The following is a 22,290-nucleotide window of genomic DNA, read 5'->3' as shown; positions in this document are numbered from 1 at the left end:
AGCACTCCTTTCACAGCCTCACTCTGCAGAGAGATAGAGTTTCTGTGGGCTATGATGAATAAGCAGCAGTGTGTGTGTGTGTGTGTGTGTGTGTTGAGCAGCAGAGTGGCGTCTGCTTTAAATGAGCCAGACAGGGGCGACTGACAGGGTGGAGTACACTTATGGTACCAAGTAGCATGGAATTAAACAACGACAACGTCCCCAATTTAGGGCAAATGTGACGTTTGGAGGTCTGGCAGCCAGTGAAGTAAGTCATGGAGCTGCATATAACGCACTGAAGTGGCTTCACAATGTTGTGAATTGCACAGCCTGCTTATTTTAGAAAACCAATCTTAAATTCAATAAGGTATAATTATATGATGTCCATTAAGAAGCATTGAAGGAATGGCTAGGGAAAAAAAAAAAAATCACATGTACACATCTTCCCCTATGGAACTAAGGTAGCTAACACAAAATGGAAGTCTCGCCCAGAGGCTTAGGTGCAGGGGATTTTGAGTTCGAAATATTTTACGATAGTTCCAAAGGCTTATCTGACAACAGTTAACATAACACACACATACAGTACAGATTTTATATACGTCAAATAACTCTGTTTTGTGCATAGTAATTGCACTATAATGATGTTCATAAAAAGGGAGGAAGTCACAATTACAATTCCTCCATATGTAACTACCCTAGACGTTAAACAAACATGTCCCTTAATTGATTTATTCCCATTGTTTTTGGCTTCTAGCCGTGATAGTAAGATATAGAAGTAACCAGCTGGGATCATGCAATTTTCCCGTTTCTGTTTGAAAGCTACCAACTTTCAGTGGAACTTTCTATTTTAGAATATTTATTTCTTAAATACGTAAATGACAAATTCTGAATAGCACCACTGCTTCTACTACTGTCTGCGCCCACATAATTGTACAGAACACACAATAATTTCTTTCATATTTCCTCATCTGCCCTGAAATTAATTCTTGGCTATTCCATTGGTCTCACCTAAAATATTATTTTTTCCCCAGAAATATCTCATTCAGATTCATTGTGGTTTAGGACATAGTGTAACTTACTGTAATATGTAAACATGAACAAAACACTAACATTATGTGGGTAGCCATATTGGACAACCAGAATAATTTTTTCCTTAGCGCAGTTTGGCTTTTGGCATTCTGCTTTCCAGGCCCTGCCCCACAAAGTTTGAAGCCAAAAAGCTGGAAGTTTTGCTGATGGCAACATAGTTTCACATCAATGTGTTGAAATGTGTAAATGAACTATATTAGTAGTTTGTGTGTGTTGGTAAGAAATAATCGTGGAAATTAGATTTAGTTTACTGAACCCAATCCTTTAAGGGCATTTTAGGTTGGTTAAGATGAGAAGAGAATGAGAATTGTTGAGAATTATATACCCTATCAGGGTGGATAAATCATTAGGGGACACGGGACAAGAAGATTACTATGTCTAAGCTAATAGTTTTGCAGTTGCCCAGCAGACAAGTAAGCTCATTTGATTAGTGGTCACCAGTGTTTTTATTTGGTATGCAGATTTAAACAAAATGCGGTTCATGGTGCGGCAGTGCACTTTGATGCAGTGGAAGCTACTTGTTCTAAGTTTTTACTAGTCAAATTAATTTGCAAAAACAAGGATCACATACAGCCTTTTCAGAATCAGGAACATGCATGGTATGTGGAAACACTCACAATACCAAGCAAGATATGTGAAGAAATAAAACTACAGCTCATATCCAAAACACTGGTCGACAATTTGCTGACTTTTTGGTGCGAACGTAAGCACGATTTGCTACCTCAGACACTTAATGACTGAATCATCCCCTATGTGGGAATTTATATACTCATTTGTGTCTGTATTAATGCTTTCCATATATAATTAAATTATGCTAGCTATAATTATTTTTTAGCTTTAGTCAGGTTTCCAGGCAACTAAAACATGTCGCTAAGCTTTGTCCACCCCTTCCCTAGTATTTGTACCATTCCTAAGCAATGAACAGAGCAAAAAGATAAATATTGCAGTTTAGTTGTACAGTTTAATTTAGCTTTGGGTGAAATTGCCATTGACCTTATGTGCATAATGCAAAAATGACATCACCCCTCCGAACTGTTGCTCATGCTGCATCATATGGCAGGGTAACAGCTTATAAGCATATATGAGCTTATAGACACACAGGGGAGAGAGGGGAGAGCGTATGTCATCCTTCCCCCCAGAGAGCATGACCAATTTCACTCTCTAGACTCCTGGCCACGGAGGGCTGTGGCATTGTCAGTGTGCCAAATGGGAGCCCCATCAGATTGACTTTTTGAGATAAATACATCTCTTTCTCTTTTTCTGGTGGGGGTTGCGATGGCAACAGGTTGAGAAGTTCAGCCCAGACTTCTCTATCCCTAGCCACAGATTCCAGCTCCTCCCAGGGGATCCCCCAGTGTACCCTAGCCAACTGTGAGATATAATCTCCCCAGCAGGTCCTGCGTCTGCCCCAACGTCTCTGTCCATTGTTACGTACCGGGGGCATCTACGCAAGCATGCCACCTACATACCACCTCAACTTGCTCCTCTCAAATAAAACGAGCAGGTTTATTGTCCAGCTCCTCACTCTATCACAGCCCGCGAAGGAACCTTATTTCCTCTGCCTGTACTCCCGACCTCATTCTTTCAATCGCTATCCCCAAAACGAGACCAGAGGTGAGGCCAGGGGTATAGATTGAGCAGTAAACAGAGAGCTTCACCACCATAGGGTGGTACAATGTCTGCAGTGGTACCTGAGCTGCTTGTCTATCTCATGCTTTCTTGTGAATAAGATCACAAGGTAAAAAAGATAAAACTCCTCCACCAGGGGCAAGGTCTGTCCCTTCACCTGAAGGGAGCATAAACCTGACAATTTTATTTTCCATTTGCTTTACCAAAGACATCAAGAAGGTTTCCATCAAGAATTTTATAGACACAGTCACAAACTGTGTGTTTTCTTCTGGTTTGACTTTTCCATCACTGATAAGGGAGACAGAAACAGGATGACAGAATGGCTTAGTCTTTTGTCTCAGATAACCTACACAATTAACGATTGTGCAGAATTGAAGCAACCAATTTGGAAATATTAGAGAGTGACCTTATATTGCACCACAGTTTCCCATCAAATATCTCATCCCATCCCATTATTTTCTAGAATTAATCAAAGATTCTTGTCTCCCCCTCAGTCCAGCTGCTCCATTCTGCCTGTGTCCTCCTTAGTGTTGTTTCCAATGGCACTGTTGGGATTCAACTTCACAATCTCCCAACAGCAGGGTGAACGCTTTTCTGTTGTGCCACTTGGGAGACCTTCAGTAGTACATATAGCCGCACTGTTCTGCTTGCACTTTGTTAGCAAACAAAGTGTTTATCACAAAAGTGTTATTAAGCATTGTGGTACATTATGTGGTACAATCTGTACTTTACAGGAGCATTTTTTTCCTTTCTTTTTGAAACAAAGCCCATATTTCTCTCACAAGGACACTGCACATGTTGCGTTTATGACGGTGCTTGTAAACAAACTCTTGCTTAGCAACGCAGGAGCAGGAATAACTTTTACAAGGTTTCATTATATTTTCCAGCAGTGGATCCCCTCGATCTGGCACCTCCTGACTGACGCGGCCCATTAAGCCATGGTGACCGTGTGACGCAGCCTGCATGTGTATGTGTATATGTGTGTGTGTGTGTGTGTGAGAGAGAGAGAGAGGCTGCTTTGGGGGAGCAGCACATCTGGTCTACATAGAGAGAGGCTTCCCGGCTTGGCCTAATTCCCTCCTCCGGTTCTCGTAACTTCCCCTCAGTAGCTGCTGAGAGAGGCTCTGACGCTTCGGCCTCCCGCACGACAACACTTCACAGAGTCTGCGTTTGCTCTTTGAAGCCACTGTTTATGCAGTGAGTTCATTAGAGTTGGAAAATAAACACCCATAATTAGGCAGTTATTTTTCATTTCATTGTGACAAATATGGAAATATAGAACTCTTATCCAGTGATCAGAATTATGGGTTTGCTGCCTTCAAATTTGTCCAAATCCAGAATCTTAGAAAACAGCTGTGCATTTTGAACATGGGGGAACTTTTCAAATTTTTGACAGCCTCCTCTGAATTGGAAAAAAAAAAGAAATACAGTAAAATATTGGTGGTTCATTTTCACACACACACATTGTCCTTGAGCACACTGATGTTTTCAAGTGATTTGTCTCGTCTTTTCTTGTCAGGTTCTTTTGGCTTCCAGGCCGTCCTCAGTGAGGCTTAAAGGAGAAGGAAACAGAAAACTAAATTTACAAGCAATTGTCCACTGAAGGCTTGATTGTTTTGTTTCCATGGTTTTCTGGTTGCACACATCCAACAGCAGGAGCAACAGGACTCACACAACTGCAGGACGGAGGCCAGATAGCAGAAACGGAGGCCAGTCCCAGATTTCATCTCTAAGCAAGACATGTTTCTAGTGTTTAAGTCAATAAAACGCTCTGTCACACTATAATGTTACTCCAGACAGCAACAGATAACCAAAAAGACAGAATGACAGATATCTAGACAGATAAACAAGCAGATAAACACAGAGATAATGAATACAGGTAGATTTAAAAAGTACCTGGGGAGATAAACAGGCATTGGAACAACTTTATTTAAAAAAAAAAAAAAAAAAAGTTATAAAATCAGGTTTTGTCCAAAGTTGGGTTTTTCTGACTACAACATAGAGTATTTTGATATGGAAATTGATGTGGAAATTGATGTGGCAATGCTTTATTTACTATTAATGTTGCCTAGTCAACCTTCACACAAAGACTATGTTGTGTAAGAAGCCAGTTTAACAAACACAGCAGGAAATATAGGCAGTCTGCCTAAAGATGTCTAAAACCACTTTATCTGAGTGCAACTTCCTCACACAGTAAATGTCATGCTTTGATCAAGTTGTTGCACAGCTATGTGCCATAGCGCAATATGGGAATAACTAGACTTTAAAATGATATAAGTAAGAAATGTTTTTTAATGTTGTTTAAATGTAGCAGCTATAAACAGTCATTTGCTCACCAGCCTCTCTTTTATCTCTCTGCTACCAAGAAACCGGAAGCTCCTCTTTCCCATGTCAGGAAACTTACTGACTGTTACAAAGCGCTGACACTGGAGACTCCTTCCATAAACGTTAAGCAGTCAGTTTCATAAGAATTTCCATCACAATTTTCGTAATTTTGCCTCTGTACACCACCACAATGGATTTGAAATGAAGCAATCAAGATGTGATTGAAGTGTAGACTTTCAGCTTTAATCTGAGACGTTTAACAAAAATATTTAATTAACCATTTAGGAATTACAGCCATTTCTTTTTTCACATAGTCCCTCCATTTTCACAGGCTCAAAAGTAATTGGACAATTGAATGATAAGCAGTTTCATGGTCATGGGAAATTGGACTACGTAAAAAATGATTCCTAAATAGTTAATGCAACGTTTTTGTTAAACCCCTTGAATTAAAACCTCAAGTCTACACGTCTATCATGCCTAAATTGCTTCATTTCAAATCCATTGGGGTGGTGCACAGAAGAAATATCGTCTTATTGTCCAGTCTCAGCTGCTTTATTTCCAATTTGGAATTTGTGGCCTAACTGTTAAGGATCTGAAAGATTTTAGAACGATTGATGAGTTTACAGCAGGGGAAAGGAGGAAAGGCAGAAGTTAAGGGATAAAAAAAAGTGTCCTTCTATCTCAGTTAGAAAGAGAGAGAAAAGAGAGAGAGAGAGAGAGAGAGAGAGAAGAAAAGAGCAAGCTGGAGATAGATGGCGAGAGACAGCAGGAAAAAGTGAGAGAGAGAGAACATAGCAAATCCTCACATGGAGAAGAGATTGAGCGTCTTAGCTGATTTATGGGACTCAACAACAGCAAGGCTCTCCAGGGAAAAAACACTTCAATCCTGTCCTAATTACTCACATACGCCACTGACATCAACACAAAACCGAACGCTAACACACACCATATGGCCTCTGAATTCACACAAATGACCTGTGTTTCCAAGTGGGATGATATGAAATGTGTGAAATAAATGCGGCAGTAAGAAAAATAATATACATAAATACTTTCATAAATGAACCAGTAATTTGTGAATTACTTCATTAAAAAATGTTATTGAAATGACAAGGTCAATTTTTTGTTTTTGCTATACACTGAAAGTTTGAGATCAGAAGATTAATATGAGCTGATAGACCAGAATTTCAGCTTTCATTTCCTGATATTTACATCTAGATGTGTTAAACAACTTAGAACATGGCACAGTTTGAACCCACCCATTTTTTAAGTGAGCACAAATAATGGAACATGTGACTGACAGGTGTTACTTATCGTCCAGGTGTCCCCTGTTAGACTGATTGTTTAAACAATTAATATCTCTAAATATCTACTCTTGGTTTGAGCCCTGGGTTTCACCTCTGAAGACTGCATTTGTTGTTAAAAAGGATAAACCAACATGAAGACCAGAGAGCTGTCTTTGGCAGAAAAGCAAGCCATTTTGAAGAGGGAAAATCAGTCAGAGCCATCAATCAGAGCAAGCATTGGGCACAGTCAATACAACAATTTGGAATGTCCTGAAAAAGAAAGAAACCACAGGTGCACTAACAACCAGACGTCAAACAGGTTGGCCAAAGAAAACAACAGCAGTTGATGACAGAAACATTGTGAGAGCTGTGAAGAAAAACCAAAAACAACAGTCAGTGACATAACAACAACCTCCACAAGGCAGGTATCACAATCCACCATTCAAAGACGTTTTCAAGCGCTGAAATATAGAGGCCATACCAAAACATGCAAACCACTCAACAGCAGTAAGAATCCGAAGGCCAGATTGGAATTCACAAAGAAATACAGAGACGAGCCACAAAAGTTCTGGATCCAAGATTAACCTCTACCAAAAGTGATGGAAAGGCCAGAAAGAAAGGATCTGCTCATGATCCAAATCATAAGAGCTCATTGGTCAGTCACGGTGGAGGTAGTGTCATGGCTTGGGCTTGCATGACTGCTTCTGGAACAGGCTCAGTAATGTTTACTGATGATGTAACTCATGATAGTAGCAGCAGAATAAATTCAGAAGTCTACAGAAACATCCTGTCTGCCAATTTACAAAGAAATACATCCAATCTAATCGGGAGGAACTTCATCACGCAGCAAGACAATGACCCAAACACACTGCCAACACAACAAAGGACTTCATCAGGGGGAAAAAGTGGAAGGTTTAAGACTGGCCAAGTCAATCACCAGACCTTAACCCAATTGAGCATGCATTTCACCTCTTGAAGAGGAGACTGAAGGGACAAATCCCCCAAAACATACAACAGCTGAAAGAAGCTGTGGTACTAGCCTGGAAAAGCATCACAAAGAAGAATGGAACAGTTTGCTGATGTCAGTGGGTCCCCGGCTTGAGGCAGTTATTGCAAGCAAGGGATATGCAACTAAATATTAAGTGTTATTTACTTTAAGATTATCTGTTCCTATACTTTTGTTTACCTAAAAATTGAGTGGCCTGCCACTAAAGGTGCTATGTTCTAAGTTGTGTAACCCATCTAGATGTAAATATCAGGAAATGAAAGCTGAAATTCTTATGTATCGTCTCATATTCATCTTTTGACCTCAAACCCAAATGTCTTCAGAATTGGCCTTGCTGTTCCAATACTTTTGGAGGGGACTATAATTAAGTACTTTTGTTCATTTTAATTAGTCTTTTTCAAAAGTCAATTTCATGTCATCACTTTTCAGATTCAAGTGGAACTTTTTTGTGCTTTTGATCAGAAAGGTGAACACTCAATACACTCACCATTCAATTAGTTAAAGTTGTGAGGAAAAAATAGAGCACAAACCCAGAGAACACCACAAAGGCTAGCTAATAATGGTGAAAGTAAAAGTGCAATGACAGTGAAAATGAGACAAAACTGTCAGGGATATCAACATTCCCCTTAGATTATGTTGGTAAATTACTAAGATATGACTCCTACAATTACATTGTAATTACAGGAACTAACCTACCATCATACTGAGAAATGTAAACATTGCATCAGAAAATGTGTCAGAACTTACATTTCTTTAAAGAGCAAAGGATTAGCCAATCATTGACCCCCTGGGTGTTGACTGACAGGCGATGGCATTTTCCTTAACAATGACTTTATAAAATAAGTAGTTTTTAAGAAAGACATTTTCATGTCACAACTCTAGCCTCTGTGACAGTGTGAGGATGTGTGTGACAAATGAATAAATCAACAGAGCACTGGCGTGAAATTCGAACATCAATGCTGGGACAAAAAGTTAAAGGTTTAAAAAGAATTTTATCAAGATGCAATAAAATATACACAGTGACATGACTTACCACTGGGGAGCAGGCAGTGCATTTATCAAAGGCCAAGCTGGCAGGAAGAACGTTGTCAAATCTGGAGAGGAAGCCTCGAATCTGTAAAGATGAAAAATATGTGATGATCCAGAGCCAAATCATTGACCACAGTGCCATCGTGTGGTAGTACATGAGCTCAGCTGCGTTGCCCATTCACACTGGAGCTCTGGGATACTCCATAAAAATCTATTTATTTGATTACATTAATTTGTTCAGCTTAAGTAATTTATTTATTTATTTTTTTGATTACATTCATTCATTCATTCATTCAGCGTAATTAAGCATTTTGTCCTGTCATGGTTGCTGTGGATCCAGAGTCTATCCCAGGAACACTGGCATGAGATGGGAATACCGCACGCGCACACACACACACACACACACACACACACACACACACACACACTCTTATGGGCACTTCATCACAGCCATGGTAATTTATCACTGGCATTTCTTTGGGAGATGGGAGGAAACCAGAGAACCCAGACGAAACCCACACAGACCACAGAAGTTCAGGATTGAACCTGGACCCTGGAGCTGTGAGATGGAAATGCTCCTCGCTGCACCACTGTACTGAATGTATTTGACAAATAAAAGTGATAATTTATTAGACTAAGCAAGGGATTATTAATATTCTTTCACATCAAATTTCCAAACTAAGAAAATATAGGAATAATCTTGGAAAGCATAGCCTCTGGCTTGTTCTTCAGGGATAAAGATCCACATCCAGATTTCTATGAAGCTGCTTTGTAAGAGTATCTATTGTTGAAAGCACTCTACAAATCAAATTTAATTTCATTGAATTTATTTTCTCTAAAACTGGACCCAACTCTTTGACTCTAAACCTGCGTTCACACTTGCAAGCAACAAAGCAGCAAGAAACCTTATTTTTGGGTGTAGCATAGAGTCATGATTTCAGCAAAAGTGGCAAGCAACATTTGAACTGAGACTTTCTCAATTCTATGCAAATTAGGTATGATGATGTAAAGCAACAAATCCAAACATTTGGCTCGAATGATTCCTCAGACCAATCCTATGGCACGTTTCTTCAGTTTCCCACTCACAACTTTAGCTCCTACCTGCAGTCAGATTTTTCCTGTTTTACAAACAAAAATGGAAGAAAAATGGTTTCATCTTATCCTGTCATACACAACCTCGTATTATGTGTGTATAAGATCGTTGGTGCCTCTGGTGAGTACAAGCTAGTACAGTTAGCTTGATTTGATAATCTGCTAATCCACTGGCTAAATCAACAACAGTAGTAGTCACTACATGCCCCCAAGTGACATGAAAGACCTGTCTCTTGCTTGGACTAAGTATCATCCAGTTTAAAACGCCATCTACATTTAGTTGCCCAACACATCTATCGAAAACACTCATTTCTTAAACCTTTTGATCAAATGACCCTTGTCTGAGCAAATGCATATCATTTACATACATCATGAAGGGCTGCATAGACTTCAAGAGAAGCCATGACAACAGGCCCTTTGTCTCTACAGAAGAAACTTAAAACCTTTCAAAACGCCCGCGCACGTGTGTGCACACACACGCACACACGCACGCACACACACACACACGCACACAAATGCATTTAGCTTGTGAGGACCTTCCATTAACGTAATAAGATTCAAGATTCAAAGCGTTTATTGTCATGTGCACAGTGAGGAAACCAATTCTTCCTTTGCTGTCCACATTGAATGCCAAGATAACAGAACTACATAGAAATAAATAAAAAAATAAAAACAGACATGCACACACATACAAACAAACATAATAAAGTGTAGACTATGTTACAGAAGTAGAAATATAGATTATATATATAGTAATAGTTATATATAGTAATAAATAATTAACACAGCTAATTAATGCAATGCCTACAAACCTAAACACAACCTTAACATCAGTAACTAAAAAGAAAACCTTTTTTTTTGTTTTTTTTGTTTTTGTCTTTGCCAAATGTCCCCACAGTCTTATAATTGGGTGGACAGAGTTACAGGGTTAATACACGAGACAAAACATTGCTAATCTCTGTTTGAAGATTCTGAAGATCCCGTAAACCTTCACTCTCTTAAGATTTGTGCATGTTTGTTCCTCAGTTCTTGTCAGAACCTGGGATTGAAGACAAAACAATCTAACTAATGGCATGACTTGGCAGGCTTCAGTGTGAGTTCTCTGGATGAACTGAAAGAGCGTATAATTAATCATGTGCACATTTAACAGGAGGTAAGATCTCTTTTTGCCGCTGGAGGCTCTCCCATAGCACACATCACAAGACGGAATTAAGTGTCTAAGCAAGATTCAAAGGTCTGTTTTAAGCCAAACTATAAATTGGGTGATCTTATACGGCACGAAAAAAGCGAATCTTAAGCTAGCCCGTGTCCATGGTGAGTAAAGGGGGTATAAATGACTGTTGTTTGGGTGATATTGAGCACAGCCCTGGAGACGTGGCACTGTGAATGCGGAGAGGCCTTTAGCTGGAACATTTCCAAACCAGTAAAAGAGTGAAGCCTCTTCACTCTTCAGTAATCGTGAGTCCTGGGGTGTCATTTATCAAGCGTGTGTACGCATTGTACTATTTCTAACCATGCGTATGCAGAAACCCCTAGTGAGCTAAAAGTGTAATTGCGGGTAAAATGATTATGAGGAGCTCCATCCCACTTATTATCCATCATGCCAGCATAACTGCCAGAGTAACTGGTGGTCACCGCAAGGTGATAAAGATGAAATATAAAATAAAATATACAGTACTGTGCAAAAGACTTAGGCACATGCAAAGAAATGCTGTAGAGCAAAGATGCCTTCAAAAATAATGAAATTAAATGTTTCTACATAAAAAAGAATTCTATAATGAGCAGTAAACAGTAATAAATGAAACAAAGTCAATATCTGGTGCGACGACATTTTGCTTTAAAAAAAAAAATAGTAGTCTCAGGTACAATGTGTGCAGTTTTATAAGGAAATGAGCTGTAAGTGTTACTGAGCATCTTGCAGAAGCAGCCACAGTTCTTCTGGAGACTTTGACTGTCACACTTCCTTCTTATTTTTTCAGCAAAACCCAGCAGCCTTCATTCTGTTTTTTTGTCTGAAAAGTGTCTCTTGTGTAATCTGCTGCTTTCTTTACTGGCATACAAACATTTTTCTGTAACATTTAATTTTGTTCTGGAAAACTAATGTTTGGAAATCTAAAATGTTTTTGTACTGACTCGATAATGTAGAAGTCATAAAGTAAATATCTACAACAATATTTGCACAAAAAAATGCAGGGTGCCTTTTGCACGACTTGCAAGACTTTTGCACAGTACTGTACATCTAAATACTAATTGGGGTGATGCCTTGTTTGACGATTTGACTCACACAGCTTTGTGCAAATCGAGTGATGCTTTGTGTTTCTTTTTGGATTTTTCCCTGATTTAGTCATGGCCAATTCCTACCCATCAGGCAGTTCTCCCCTATCACATGAGAGCTGCCAATCAGAGAGGGCAAAGGCTATCACGTGCTTCCTCCAAGAACTATTGCTCAGGCAACGTCAGGGTGGGGTGTAACACACTTGGAGGAAAGCGCTAATCCACCCACTTCTGCATACATGAGCTCACAGACGCCCATGACTAGCTAGTGTCGCTGTGATTGAAAGGTGAAAGAGTAAGCCACCCCTTCCTTCCCACAGCTGATTTTGCTCTCTTGAGCTTCCGGCCACAGATGGCTATGGCATCAACGGAATTCAAACTCGCGATCTCTGGATGATAGGGCAAACACTTTTTCTGTTACCCCACTTGGGAGCCCTGGAATGTGCTTTTAAGGAGCACATTCAATTCAATTTTATTTGTAAAGCCATTTTAACAGTGGACACTGTCACAAAGCAGCTTTACAGAAATATATAAATTCAGGATATATATCTTTACGAAGAGTGACGGGCAGCTTATCAGTCGATTTCATTAGCCCAGTGCAAACCCCAGCAACTTGCTCCACATTTGCAGAGAATAATGACACGTCTTAAATGCATTCATGTCACTCATGCGCTAATACGTTACATTTCCTAGTACTAGAGCAGAAATGACAAAAATAATGACAGTGTAATTGGAGCAATAGATTGCACACACGTAACCATAAAAATCACCTTTTAAAGAGAAGTTTTTATATTGATTTGGGGCCGTTTCTTTATGAAAATGTGTGAGCCATTTAGAATGTGTCCGATTTATCAACATCCATTGTATACAGCTGTATAAATGCCAATTTCCTCAAGTGTACTGCCGTTTCTTATGCACTAAATCAGAACATGTTCTTTGAATACTTTTATAACTGAGCAGTAATGTACAATGATTGGTAGGAGACCCGATACAAGAGCAACAAGCAAATGTGTAATGTTTTTAAGTACCTGGCCCTACAACAGAGGAGATTTTTAATGCAGTACCCAAGAGTACAGACCAAGTTAAATGGCCAAGTGACTTAGAGTCAAAGAAATCTGTACAAAATCAGCATCATTTTAAATGAACACCAAGTAAATAATAACTTCAAGATGAAGTGGTAAGCTTATAAAAGTTGTTTTGTTGTTGAAATTCAAAGTGCACTGTGAATTTGGTGCAAGTGAAAGTCAGTTAAAGCCATGGCTGATAAAACGCCAGCTAATACAAAAACATCTGAATCGGCCAAAAGCTTGATGAAGATTCTTACTGTGGATAAGAAAAGTGCTCATCACTGAAGAACTTAAAAAAGAAAAAGGGAAAAGAATTAGCTTAGAAATGTAACATTCCTGCAAAGCCATTAAGCACCCAAACAGAGATACAGAGAGAAAGTGAAGCAGAGCAAAAAGAGCGAGTGGAGTGGGACAGAGAGAAGGAGAAAGCTGATAAGAAAACAGGCCATTAGCAGAGAACAATATGGACAGCAGAATTAAAGTAGGATGAGAATAACCCTCTTTGCAAAAGAAAATACCCCCACCATCACTAATGACACTGATCTTAATGTAGATGAAAGCAACTTTCTGATGGCAGGATTGAAGCGAGATAGAGCACACGCATGTAAACTGACTCACGCTAACTGAGAGGCTGAAGGCACCTACGACCCTACAATCTCACCAGAAAGCAACGAGTCACTTGATTCGCTTGTAGTTTGTCCATTGTGGGTGTCTAGTGACCACTACTATTGATGCACTACTATGCAACACCCAGAATTTTTTAAGATACAGATATGAAACTGTATTAGCTCTATATAGCATATAGAGCTAAAAAGTTAAACACAAATGAAATAATGCAATAATCCATGTGAAAATTAACTGTTATGTGCTAGCAAGCTAGCCACGTACACTCAGCAGAGGCATCAACGGTCTCCATCAACAGTCGCTATTTCCTTCTAAGCCTCGTTTTATTTCGTAATGTATACACACTTATTCGTACCTGACAGGATAAGATGAAAGCATGTTTATACGTTTTTCTTTCATTTTCGCACATCAAACAGTAAATGTGAACTAATTGCAGGTAGGAACTAAAGTGGGAATTAAAGAAATGTTGGACCGTATGCTATAGGATTGGTCAGAGGAATCAGTCAAGTGCTTGGATTTGGTGCTTTTTGCTACAACATCTAATTTGCACAGGATTGCATAAGACTGTCATGCTGTTGCTTTGTCACTTTGTTGATTCCAACTGGCAGTGAAATCACAGCTCTGCGTACATAGAAAATGGATAGTGCCTATTGCTTTGTCGCTTGCTACTGTGAACACATCTAGAACAAGATGTATTAATCCAGATGTCAAAAATTCAAGCAGTGAACAGAGAACAGTGACAATGAATGTCCCATCTGTGGAAAATTGAAAACACAGGAAGAACAAAGAACTGACGCACATGAAAAAATGCGAGCACGTGACATCAAGAAGTCTCAAAGTGAATGTAGTCTGGAGGAAAAATGGTCCTAGATAGAGAATGGAAGAAAGCTGCTTAATTTTAACTCCTTAAAACTGTTGGACACATTGGACACATCAGAGCAGAGAAGATGCTCTATAAGTATAGAGCCACCTGGTGGAACCCTGCTTTCAGGACAGAAGCTTAAAGCATGACACAAAGTGTGATCTTGAAAACAGGGATGAAGACCAAAACACCTATGATGACCATCCCAGTATCCACTGCAACCTCCAAGACTACACGACAAATCTAAAATGTTGCAGCTTCTCAGAAGTTCTTGTGGGCGGTGTCAGATTTTCAAGGTGGGTGGAGGCCTTTCCTACAACACAAGACACAGCTCCTCACTCTAAATAAATGCGGGTAAAGGAATGGGGAACACATCAATCAAATCATCAAAGATTGTCCAAGATGTACCAGGATGGCTTGCCAGGGACAAATGCAGTATAAGAGCCAAACAAAACAAAAACATTGTACTCAGCGCGTACATGGAGGTCAGTGGCTGAACTGTAGCTTTACTGGGCTTAACTGATTTGGATACTGCTGATGTTCAGCTCACTAGTGATGAGTTACTGAAATACTGTTCTTAACTTACAGATTTACAGACAGGTGTGAGCAGTACAGCGAAGCGTGGGAGAAGCCTGGACACCACCAGAACCTGGAGGACACAGTTTAGTTCCAGGAAAGTGGGTTCTTGTTGCAAAACTGCAACATTTCCAATCAGCCTTGGAATCCTGATATAAAATTCAGTGTCACAGATACTGCAGTGAAAGGCAAGCTAAAGTGGATTCTTGCCAAACCTGAGAGGCTTGTTGACACACCAAAGGAGGAGTGACTACAAGACAGTTGGCTGACGTCTCCCAAAACTTCCCCTACATATAGTTGTAAACATGCCAGAAGAAAGAAAGCGTTGATTCCGTCTACATGACAACACCACGTTATCTTAATTTACACAATTATGCAATAATCACCGCACATGCAACGTAACTCATGACAGATTAACAATTATCAGTTAAATGACTTCATAGCAGAAGAGATACATTCGATGATCAACGGACAGGTTAAGCTTGTGGAATGAGGATAAATACTGGAATCAACAATCTGAATTTATTGTAATAGACAAGTGAGAAATTTTAAGTTGGATTATTCTAGATATATCAGAATGGGGCACAGTTCTTAAAGATGATCTGTGTGTTGAAGTCATTAACATTAACATAATGGTAATATTAAAGGACAAACACATCTGTTGCAGGCTAGTGGTTACAGCTTACAACATGACAGACAGAGTAACGGATAACAAATGAGAAGAAACATCATTAATCTCTGAAGACTACATATCCATTTCTCAGCTGACTGATAACATATGAGGTAAAGGGGTAATTATTTGCGGCTTTGTAGTAGTAGTCTCTGTAGTAGGAAATTTGCATACACACACACACACACACACACACACACAGGAGTAGTACTTATGTACTATTCATTATGGTGATATATGCTAACTGTCCACTTTATTAGGAATACCTGTACACCTGCATATTCATGCAGTTATCTAATCAGTCAATCACATGGCAGCAGCACAATGCAAAAATCATGCAGATACAGGTCAAGAGCTTCAGTTAATATTCACATCAAACATCAGAACGAAGAAAAAGTGTCATCTCTGTGACTTTGATCGTGGCATAGATATTGGGACCAAAAGCACTGGTGTGAGTATTTCAGAAATTGCTGATCTCCTGGGAATTTCACACACAACAGTCTCGAGAGTTTACACAGAATGGTGCGAAAAGAACATTGAGTGAGTGACAGTTCTGTGGGTGGAAAAGCCTTGTTGATAAGAGAGGTCTGAGGAAAATGGCCAGATTAGCTTGAGCTGCCAGGAAGAATTTAGTAACTCAAATAATCGCTCTTTAGAAATGTGGTGAGCAGAAAAGCATCTCAGCATGCACTAAACATCCAACCTTGAGGTGAATTAGCTACAACAGCAGAAGACCACACTGGGTTCCACTCCTGTCAGCCAAAAACAGGAATCTGAGCCTATCATGGGCACAGGCTCATCGAAACTGGACGACTGAAGACTAGGGGGAAAAAAAATCATCTAGTCTTTTTCCAGTCTTCTACTGTACAGTTTCATTAAGTTTGTGACTTTTGTGTGTGAACGTCCCTGGAGATCAGCAGTTTCTGAAATACTCAAACCAGCCTATCTGGTACCAAGAACCATGGTTGATATGAACGTTAACTGAAGCTCTCGACTGATTTTATGCATTGTGCTGCTGCCACGTAATTGGCTGATTAGATAGCTGCATGAATTTGAAGGTGTACAGGTGTTCCTAATAAAGTGGACAGTGAGAGCACAATCTGAGATACAGCATAACCCTAGTATTCACAAATATTGATGATGTGATTAAATGCTGCTACTATAGTGGTCTCCTCTGTACTAGTGTTTGGAGAATAAAAACTTCAGTGTGTACAGTAACGTGACTGTCACACTTAGCCTGTACCAGATGAAAGAACAAAACCTCTAGACTTCAACAAGACCATGTGTTTTAGATAGTGAGAACTTACTGATCCCACAGCTGTCTATTCCTGCTGAGCTGATCTGATAGAGCAGGTAACTTTGCTTGTTCTGTGGGATCAGAACATAGCACAGAGCTGTGTCCTTAGAGAGAGTTATACACTTAATGTTAGCTAGTTACATAGAACACAAGATATGGTGGAAGTGGAAAGAGTTCTGTTTGAGTAGGTTCACAGTGTAACTGTAATCATCACAGGCATTTGTGGCTTTCAGGCTGAGAAAAGTGAACTAGCTGACTAACTTTAGCTACTTTGTGAAAGATGTGTGGAGATCACCAGGTTGCTTCCGGTGTATGTATTTTTATTATATAAACACTATTTTGTTAGATGGTTACCTCGCTACCATTGGCTCTGTACAAAGCCTGACATCTTTCTAAGATAAGTAAGATGATGCATGAAGTATCTGAGATGGCAGATGACACATGCATCCAAAAACTCTGACAATTACAGGATTTCAAAGGGCAATGTGCTACAGCGCGGAAACATGCTTTTAGAGCGTTTTTCCTCTGAACCAACAAAATACAAAACTACATTAATACTCTGCAGCTATAAAAACTGTATTTGGAAATTTCATCAAATGACAGCAAATCAGGCAACATGGCTAAACACCTCACTGTAGTGAAATAGCACTTCTATATGAACGTCGCTCAACGTTTTGCTCAAAAGGCCTTCCTCGGAATAAACACAGCAGAAAAATGAAAGCAAACTGTCTTTTAATTGCTCGATGCCAATTCCCGAAGGTTCTTCATTTTTCCCCGTACGGATTCTGCTAGCGGTGGATCTTAAATGAAAAGCAAATTAAAGAATGGGCTCGAGGGAGATATGAGGAGCTGAAGCGTCTTTGTGGAGATTGAGAGGAATAGAAGCTGCTGATGCATTACACATTTATAATGAGTGAGTGACAAAAGGGGGGGAATGCAGTGGAGACTTTACAAAGTCAAATGTCTTTGAAATACTTTTTTTGAGGCTGACTTCATGAATTCTTACAATGTCTTGCAACCAAATATGAGCATAAATATGAGCTCAAATTTAAACCTTACTAAGCAAAATTGCCCCCGGAAGAACTTATCATGCTATATTTTAATCACTAATTCCCTCTTAATTTATACAAAATGCTGTACAAAAATGTAGGCACCCTTTTTATGTAAATTGCGTTATAAATATTTACTTCGTCCAAAAATTAAAATGTTAAAAAAATTCTATTTTGTTTAATAAAGCAGCATATAAAGTACTAATAATTACATGTTAAATGTATACAGTAATGACAACAGTAATATGTAATAATAGTAGAAATGTGGCACGTCCTCAGAGATGCTTAGAACAAAATATCAGTTAATTTCCTTATAAAACTTGGAAGAATGGATATGGTTTCAAAGGAAAACAGTGCCCATGGAAAATACTTTTAGTCATATTTTCAGTTAATTTTCTGTCCAGTTTTCAGAAAGCATTTTCACTTTACAGAATTTATTTAACTAGGACAATTTGCACAATTACTGTAGCCTTCTTGCCTTCTTGAGCATCAGTGAATGTTTGCATATATGCAGAAGATGCTGGAAAACTGGATCTTCACAACACGTTTGTGAAAGTGTATCATGGCAAAGGATATTTAAATAAAATGAACAAAGGATATTTCTGAGGACCTCAGAAAAACAGTTGTTGATGCTCGTCAAACTGGAAAAGGTTTCAAAACCATCTCTAAAGTGTTTGGACTCCACCAATCCATAGTCAGAAAGACTGTGTACAATTGGAGGAAATTCAAGACCATTGTTACCCTTCCCAGGAGTGGTTGACTAACAAAGTCCAAGAGCAAGACTTGTAATAGTCCGCGAGGTCACGAAGGAACCCATGGTAACTTCAAAGCAACTGAAGACCTCTCTCACATTGGCTAATGTTAATGTTCATGAGTCAACCATCAGGAGAACACTGAAAAACATCATCATCATCATCGGCGGTCACTCGAAACGAGTATGACTGTCCTCTCTTTTGGGTCTACTTGTGGGACTTCAGATGGCTGTAGAGGCCAATCCGCGATCCGCATACTTTGGTGCAAGGTGGACAGGAGAGAGTGGTAATCGTTGATAATGGTTGAGCCTTTTTATCTTTCTCCTTGCGAAGCTGTCGCTTTATCTCTGCGGCACGGCGGAGTTCTATTTCATGATGTGCTGCACCATCCTGCACGGATTTCTTCCAGGAGCTTCTGTCCAGTGCAATGTGTTCCCAGGTGCTCAAAGTAATATGGAATTTCTTCAAAATGGCCTTGATGTTGTCCTTATAACGTTTCTTTTGTCCACCAGTTGCTCGACTATATTCCTTCAGCTGAGAGTACAGAACCTGTTCGGTGCATCTGTCCTCCCAGCTGATCCTCAGAGTCTTTCGTAAGGATCTTTGATGGTATTGTTCCAAGGCTCTCAGGTGTCTGCTGTAGGTGGTCCATGACTCGGCTCCATACAGCAGGGTTGGGAGGACAACAGCTCTATAGACCAGGAGTTTTGTTTGGACTGATAAGTCTAGATCTTCAAAGACTCTTTTCCTGAGCCTGGCGTAGGTTCCACTGGCACAACTCAGGCAGTGGTTCACCTCAGAGTCTATGTCAGCTTTTGAGGAAAGAAGGCTGCCGAGGTAAGGGAAGTGGTCCACATTTTCAAGCGTGGTATTGTCCACTTTTATGTTTGGCTGAATAGCTGGCTGGTTAGGTGGAGATTGATAGAGGACCTGGGTCTTCTTGATGTTTAATTTTAGGCCCAGGGCTCTGTACGCCTTGGCAAAAGCATTCAGAATGCCCTGGAGGGCTTCTGCGGAGTGTGCGGCGATGACATTATCATCCGCGTACTGTAACTCTGTAATTGTGGTGCAGTTGACTTTACTCTTGGCCTTAAACCTGTTAAGGTTGAAGAGTCTGCCATCAGTTCTGTACATGATTGGAATCCCCTGTGGCAGCTCTTCGCCAATGAGGTGGAGTATAGCTGCAATGAAGATGGCAAATAGGATGAGTGCAATGATGCATCCCTGTTTGACCCCTGTTTCCACTGTAAAAGGCTCAGACTCGGAGCCGCCATTGCTGAGCACTGTGGCTGACATGCCGTCATGTAGGAGCCTCAGTATTCTAATATATTTGTCATGACAGCCGTACCTTGATAGTATGCTCCACAAGGCCTGGTGGTCTACCATGTCAAAAGCCTTTGTCAGGTCTATAAAGGCCATGTACAAAGGCTGCCTTTGTTCATGGCATTTTTCCTGCAGTTGCTGTGCTGTGAATATCATGTCTGCTGTTCCTCTGAATGGGCGGAAGCCACATTGTGATTCTGGGAGTATTTCCTCAGACAGTGGTAGTAGTCGGTTTGCAAGAACACGAGCAAGAACTTTGCCTGTTGTTGACAGGAGCGAGATGCCCCTGTAATTTCCACATTCAGCCTTGTCCCTCTTCTTAAATATGGTTACTATTAGAGCATCCCTGAGCTCTGAGGGAAGTTCTTCTTTTTCCCAGACTTTGAGGAGTAGGGCATGAATGTGGTACAGGAGCTCCGAACCGACTTTCTTTAGGATCTCAGCTGGGATCCCATCCGGACCGGCGGCCTTGTTGTTCTTAAGGCTCCTGATGGCGTCTTGAACCTCTATTATAGTTGGAGGTTCTCCCATGTCTTCTCTGATGGGACTCTGGGGGATATGTTTGGTAATGTCAATTCCAGTTGAGCTGTCACTGTTGAGGAGTTCTTGGAAATACTCTTTCCATCGGGCATTAATGGTCTCATTGCCCTTCAGCAGCTCCTGACCGTCCTTTGAGCGCAGGGGGTTTAGGCCATGATAGCTTGGACCATAGATGGCCTTGGTAGTACTGAAAAAGCCCCTGGTATCACCAGAGTCTGCAAGCAGAAAGCCACTGTTCTCCAAATAGAACATTGCTGCCCAGCTGTAGTTGGCTAAAGATCACATGGACAAGCCAGAAGGCTACTGGAAAAATGTTTTCTGGACAGATGAGACAAAAATAGAATTTTTTGGTTTAAATGAGAAGCTGTTTGGAGAAAGTAATCACTGCATTCCAGCATAAGAACCTTATCCCATCTTTGAAACATGGTGGTGGTACTATCATGGATTGGGTCTGTTTTGCTGCATTTGGGCCAGGACGGCTTGCCATAATTGATGGAACAGTGAATTCTGAATTATACCAGCGAATTCTAAAGGAAAATGTCAGGACATCTGTCCTTGAACTGGATCTCAAGAGGAAGTGGGTCATGCAGCAAGACAACGACCCTAAGCACACAAGTCATTCTACCAAAGAATGATTAAAGAAGAATAAAGTTAATGTTTTGGAATGGCCAAGTCAAAGTCCTGAACTTAAACCAATAGAAATGTTGTGGAAGGGCCTGAAGCAAGCAGTTCATGTGAAGAAACCCACCAACATCCCATAGTGGAAGTTGTTCTGTACTGAGGAATGGGTTAAATGTCCTTCAAGCCGGTGTACAGGACTGATCAACAGTTACCGGAAACGTTTAGCTGCAGTTATTGCTGCACAAGGGAGTCACACCAGATACTGAAAGCAAAGGTTCACATACTTTTGCCACTCACAGATATGTAATATTGGATCATTTTCCTCAATAAATAAACAACTAATTTTTTGTCTCATTTGTTTAATTGGGTTCTCTTTATCTACTTTTAAGAGTTGATAATGTTTTAGGTCATATTTATGCAGAAATATAGAAAATATAGAAAATTCTAAAGGTTTCAGAAACCCCTAGGCACCACTGGAGTATACATTTGAATTAAATGGCCACTGAATCCATTTTCATTTTAAGAACCTGTGTGGATAGAAACATCTTGCTTGCACAGTAGCTTAAAACTAGCTTAAATCTGTTGTTCGGTTTTTCTTACACTTTGTAAGACAAGTATTGGCACCCTTTATAAGCACGGGCAAAAATGATTGCATAAAATGGACACTACACACAATAATTAAATTTTTCGACTCAAAAACTATTTACTTTGTTCTGAGAAAGAAAGAAAAAAAAGCTCTTATTAGAACTACATTTTAAATAATATTTTCTCTTAACTATATACCTATGTGTCAAAATTATTTTTAAGGACTATTTAAGGAATATTTTAAATAAACGCAAACAACCTGTCATTCTTGAAAAATGTATACTATTTTTCATTTGCTCTCACCAGGAACTCTGTTGTGGCCTTATACTCTGTATAATCATGTCCTGTTATAAATACGATGCTGCACACATGTAAAATCACTTTGTCATCCATTACTTAAAGAACTTTTCAACACAAAAGAGAATGCACAAATCAGGTAATGTATATGAAAAAATAAATAATACATAAGCAACTGAAAATAAAATTAAGCAAATCAGACTGAAAGAGTTGTCTGAAACAGTTGAAAAATATGCCAGGAATTGATATCATGAGCACACTATCCACCCTTACACAAAAAAAGAGGCTAAAGATCAGTTTTAGAAGTGCACGGTTTAGATT

At 39.8% G+C, this 22,290-nt stretch overlaps 1 protein-coding gene across 1 annotated transcript in view; it reads right to left on the bottom strand.

Moving 5' to 3' along the window:
* Positions 1–22,290, bottom strand: part of atg7 (ATG7 autophagy related 7 homolog (S. cerevisiae)) — a 109,977-nt gene that overhangs the window by 40,448 nt on the left and 47,239 nt on the right. Inside the window, exon 18 of the mRNA XM_053227256.1 lies at positions 8,345–8,425. Coding sequence (XP_053083231.1) covers positions 8,345–8,425 — 81 coding nt within the window. The remainder of the gene's footprint in view (positions 1–8,344; positions 8,426–22,290) is intronic.

Source organism: Pangasianodon hypophthalmus, chromosome 20 (assembly GCF_027358585.1).
Source record: "Pangasianodon hypophthalmus isolate fPanHyp1 chromosome 20, fPanHyp1.pri, whole genome shotgun sequence".
NCBI lineage: Eukaryota > Metazoa > Chordata > Actinopteri > Siluriformes > Pangasiidae > Pangasianodon > Pangasianodon hypophthalmus.
The sequence above is the reverse complement of the archived record's forward strand: the minus strand, read 5'-3'. Positions and strand labels throughout refer to the sequence as shown.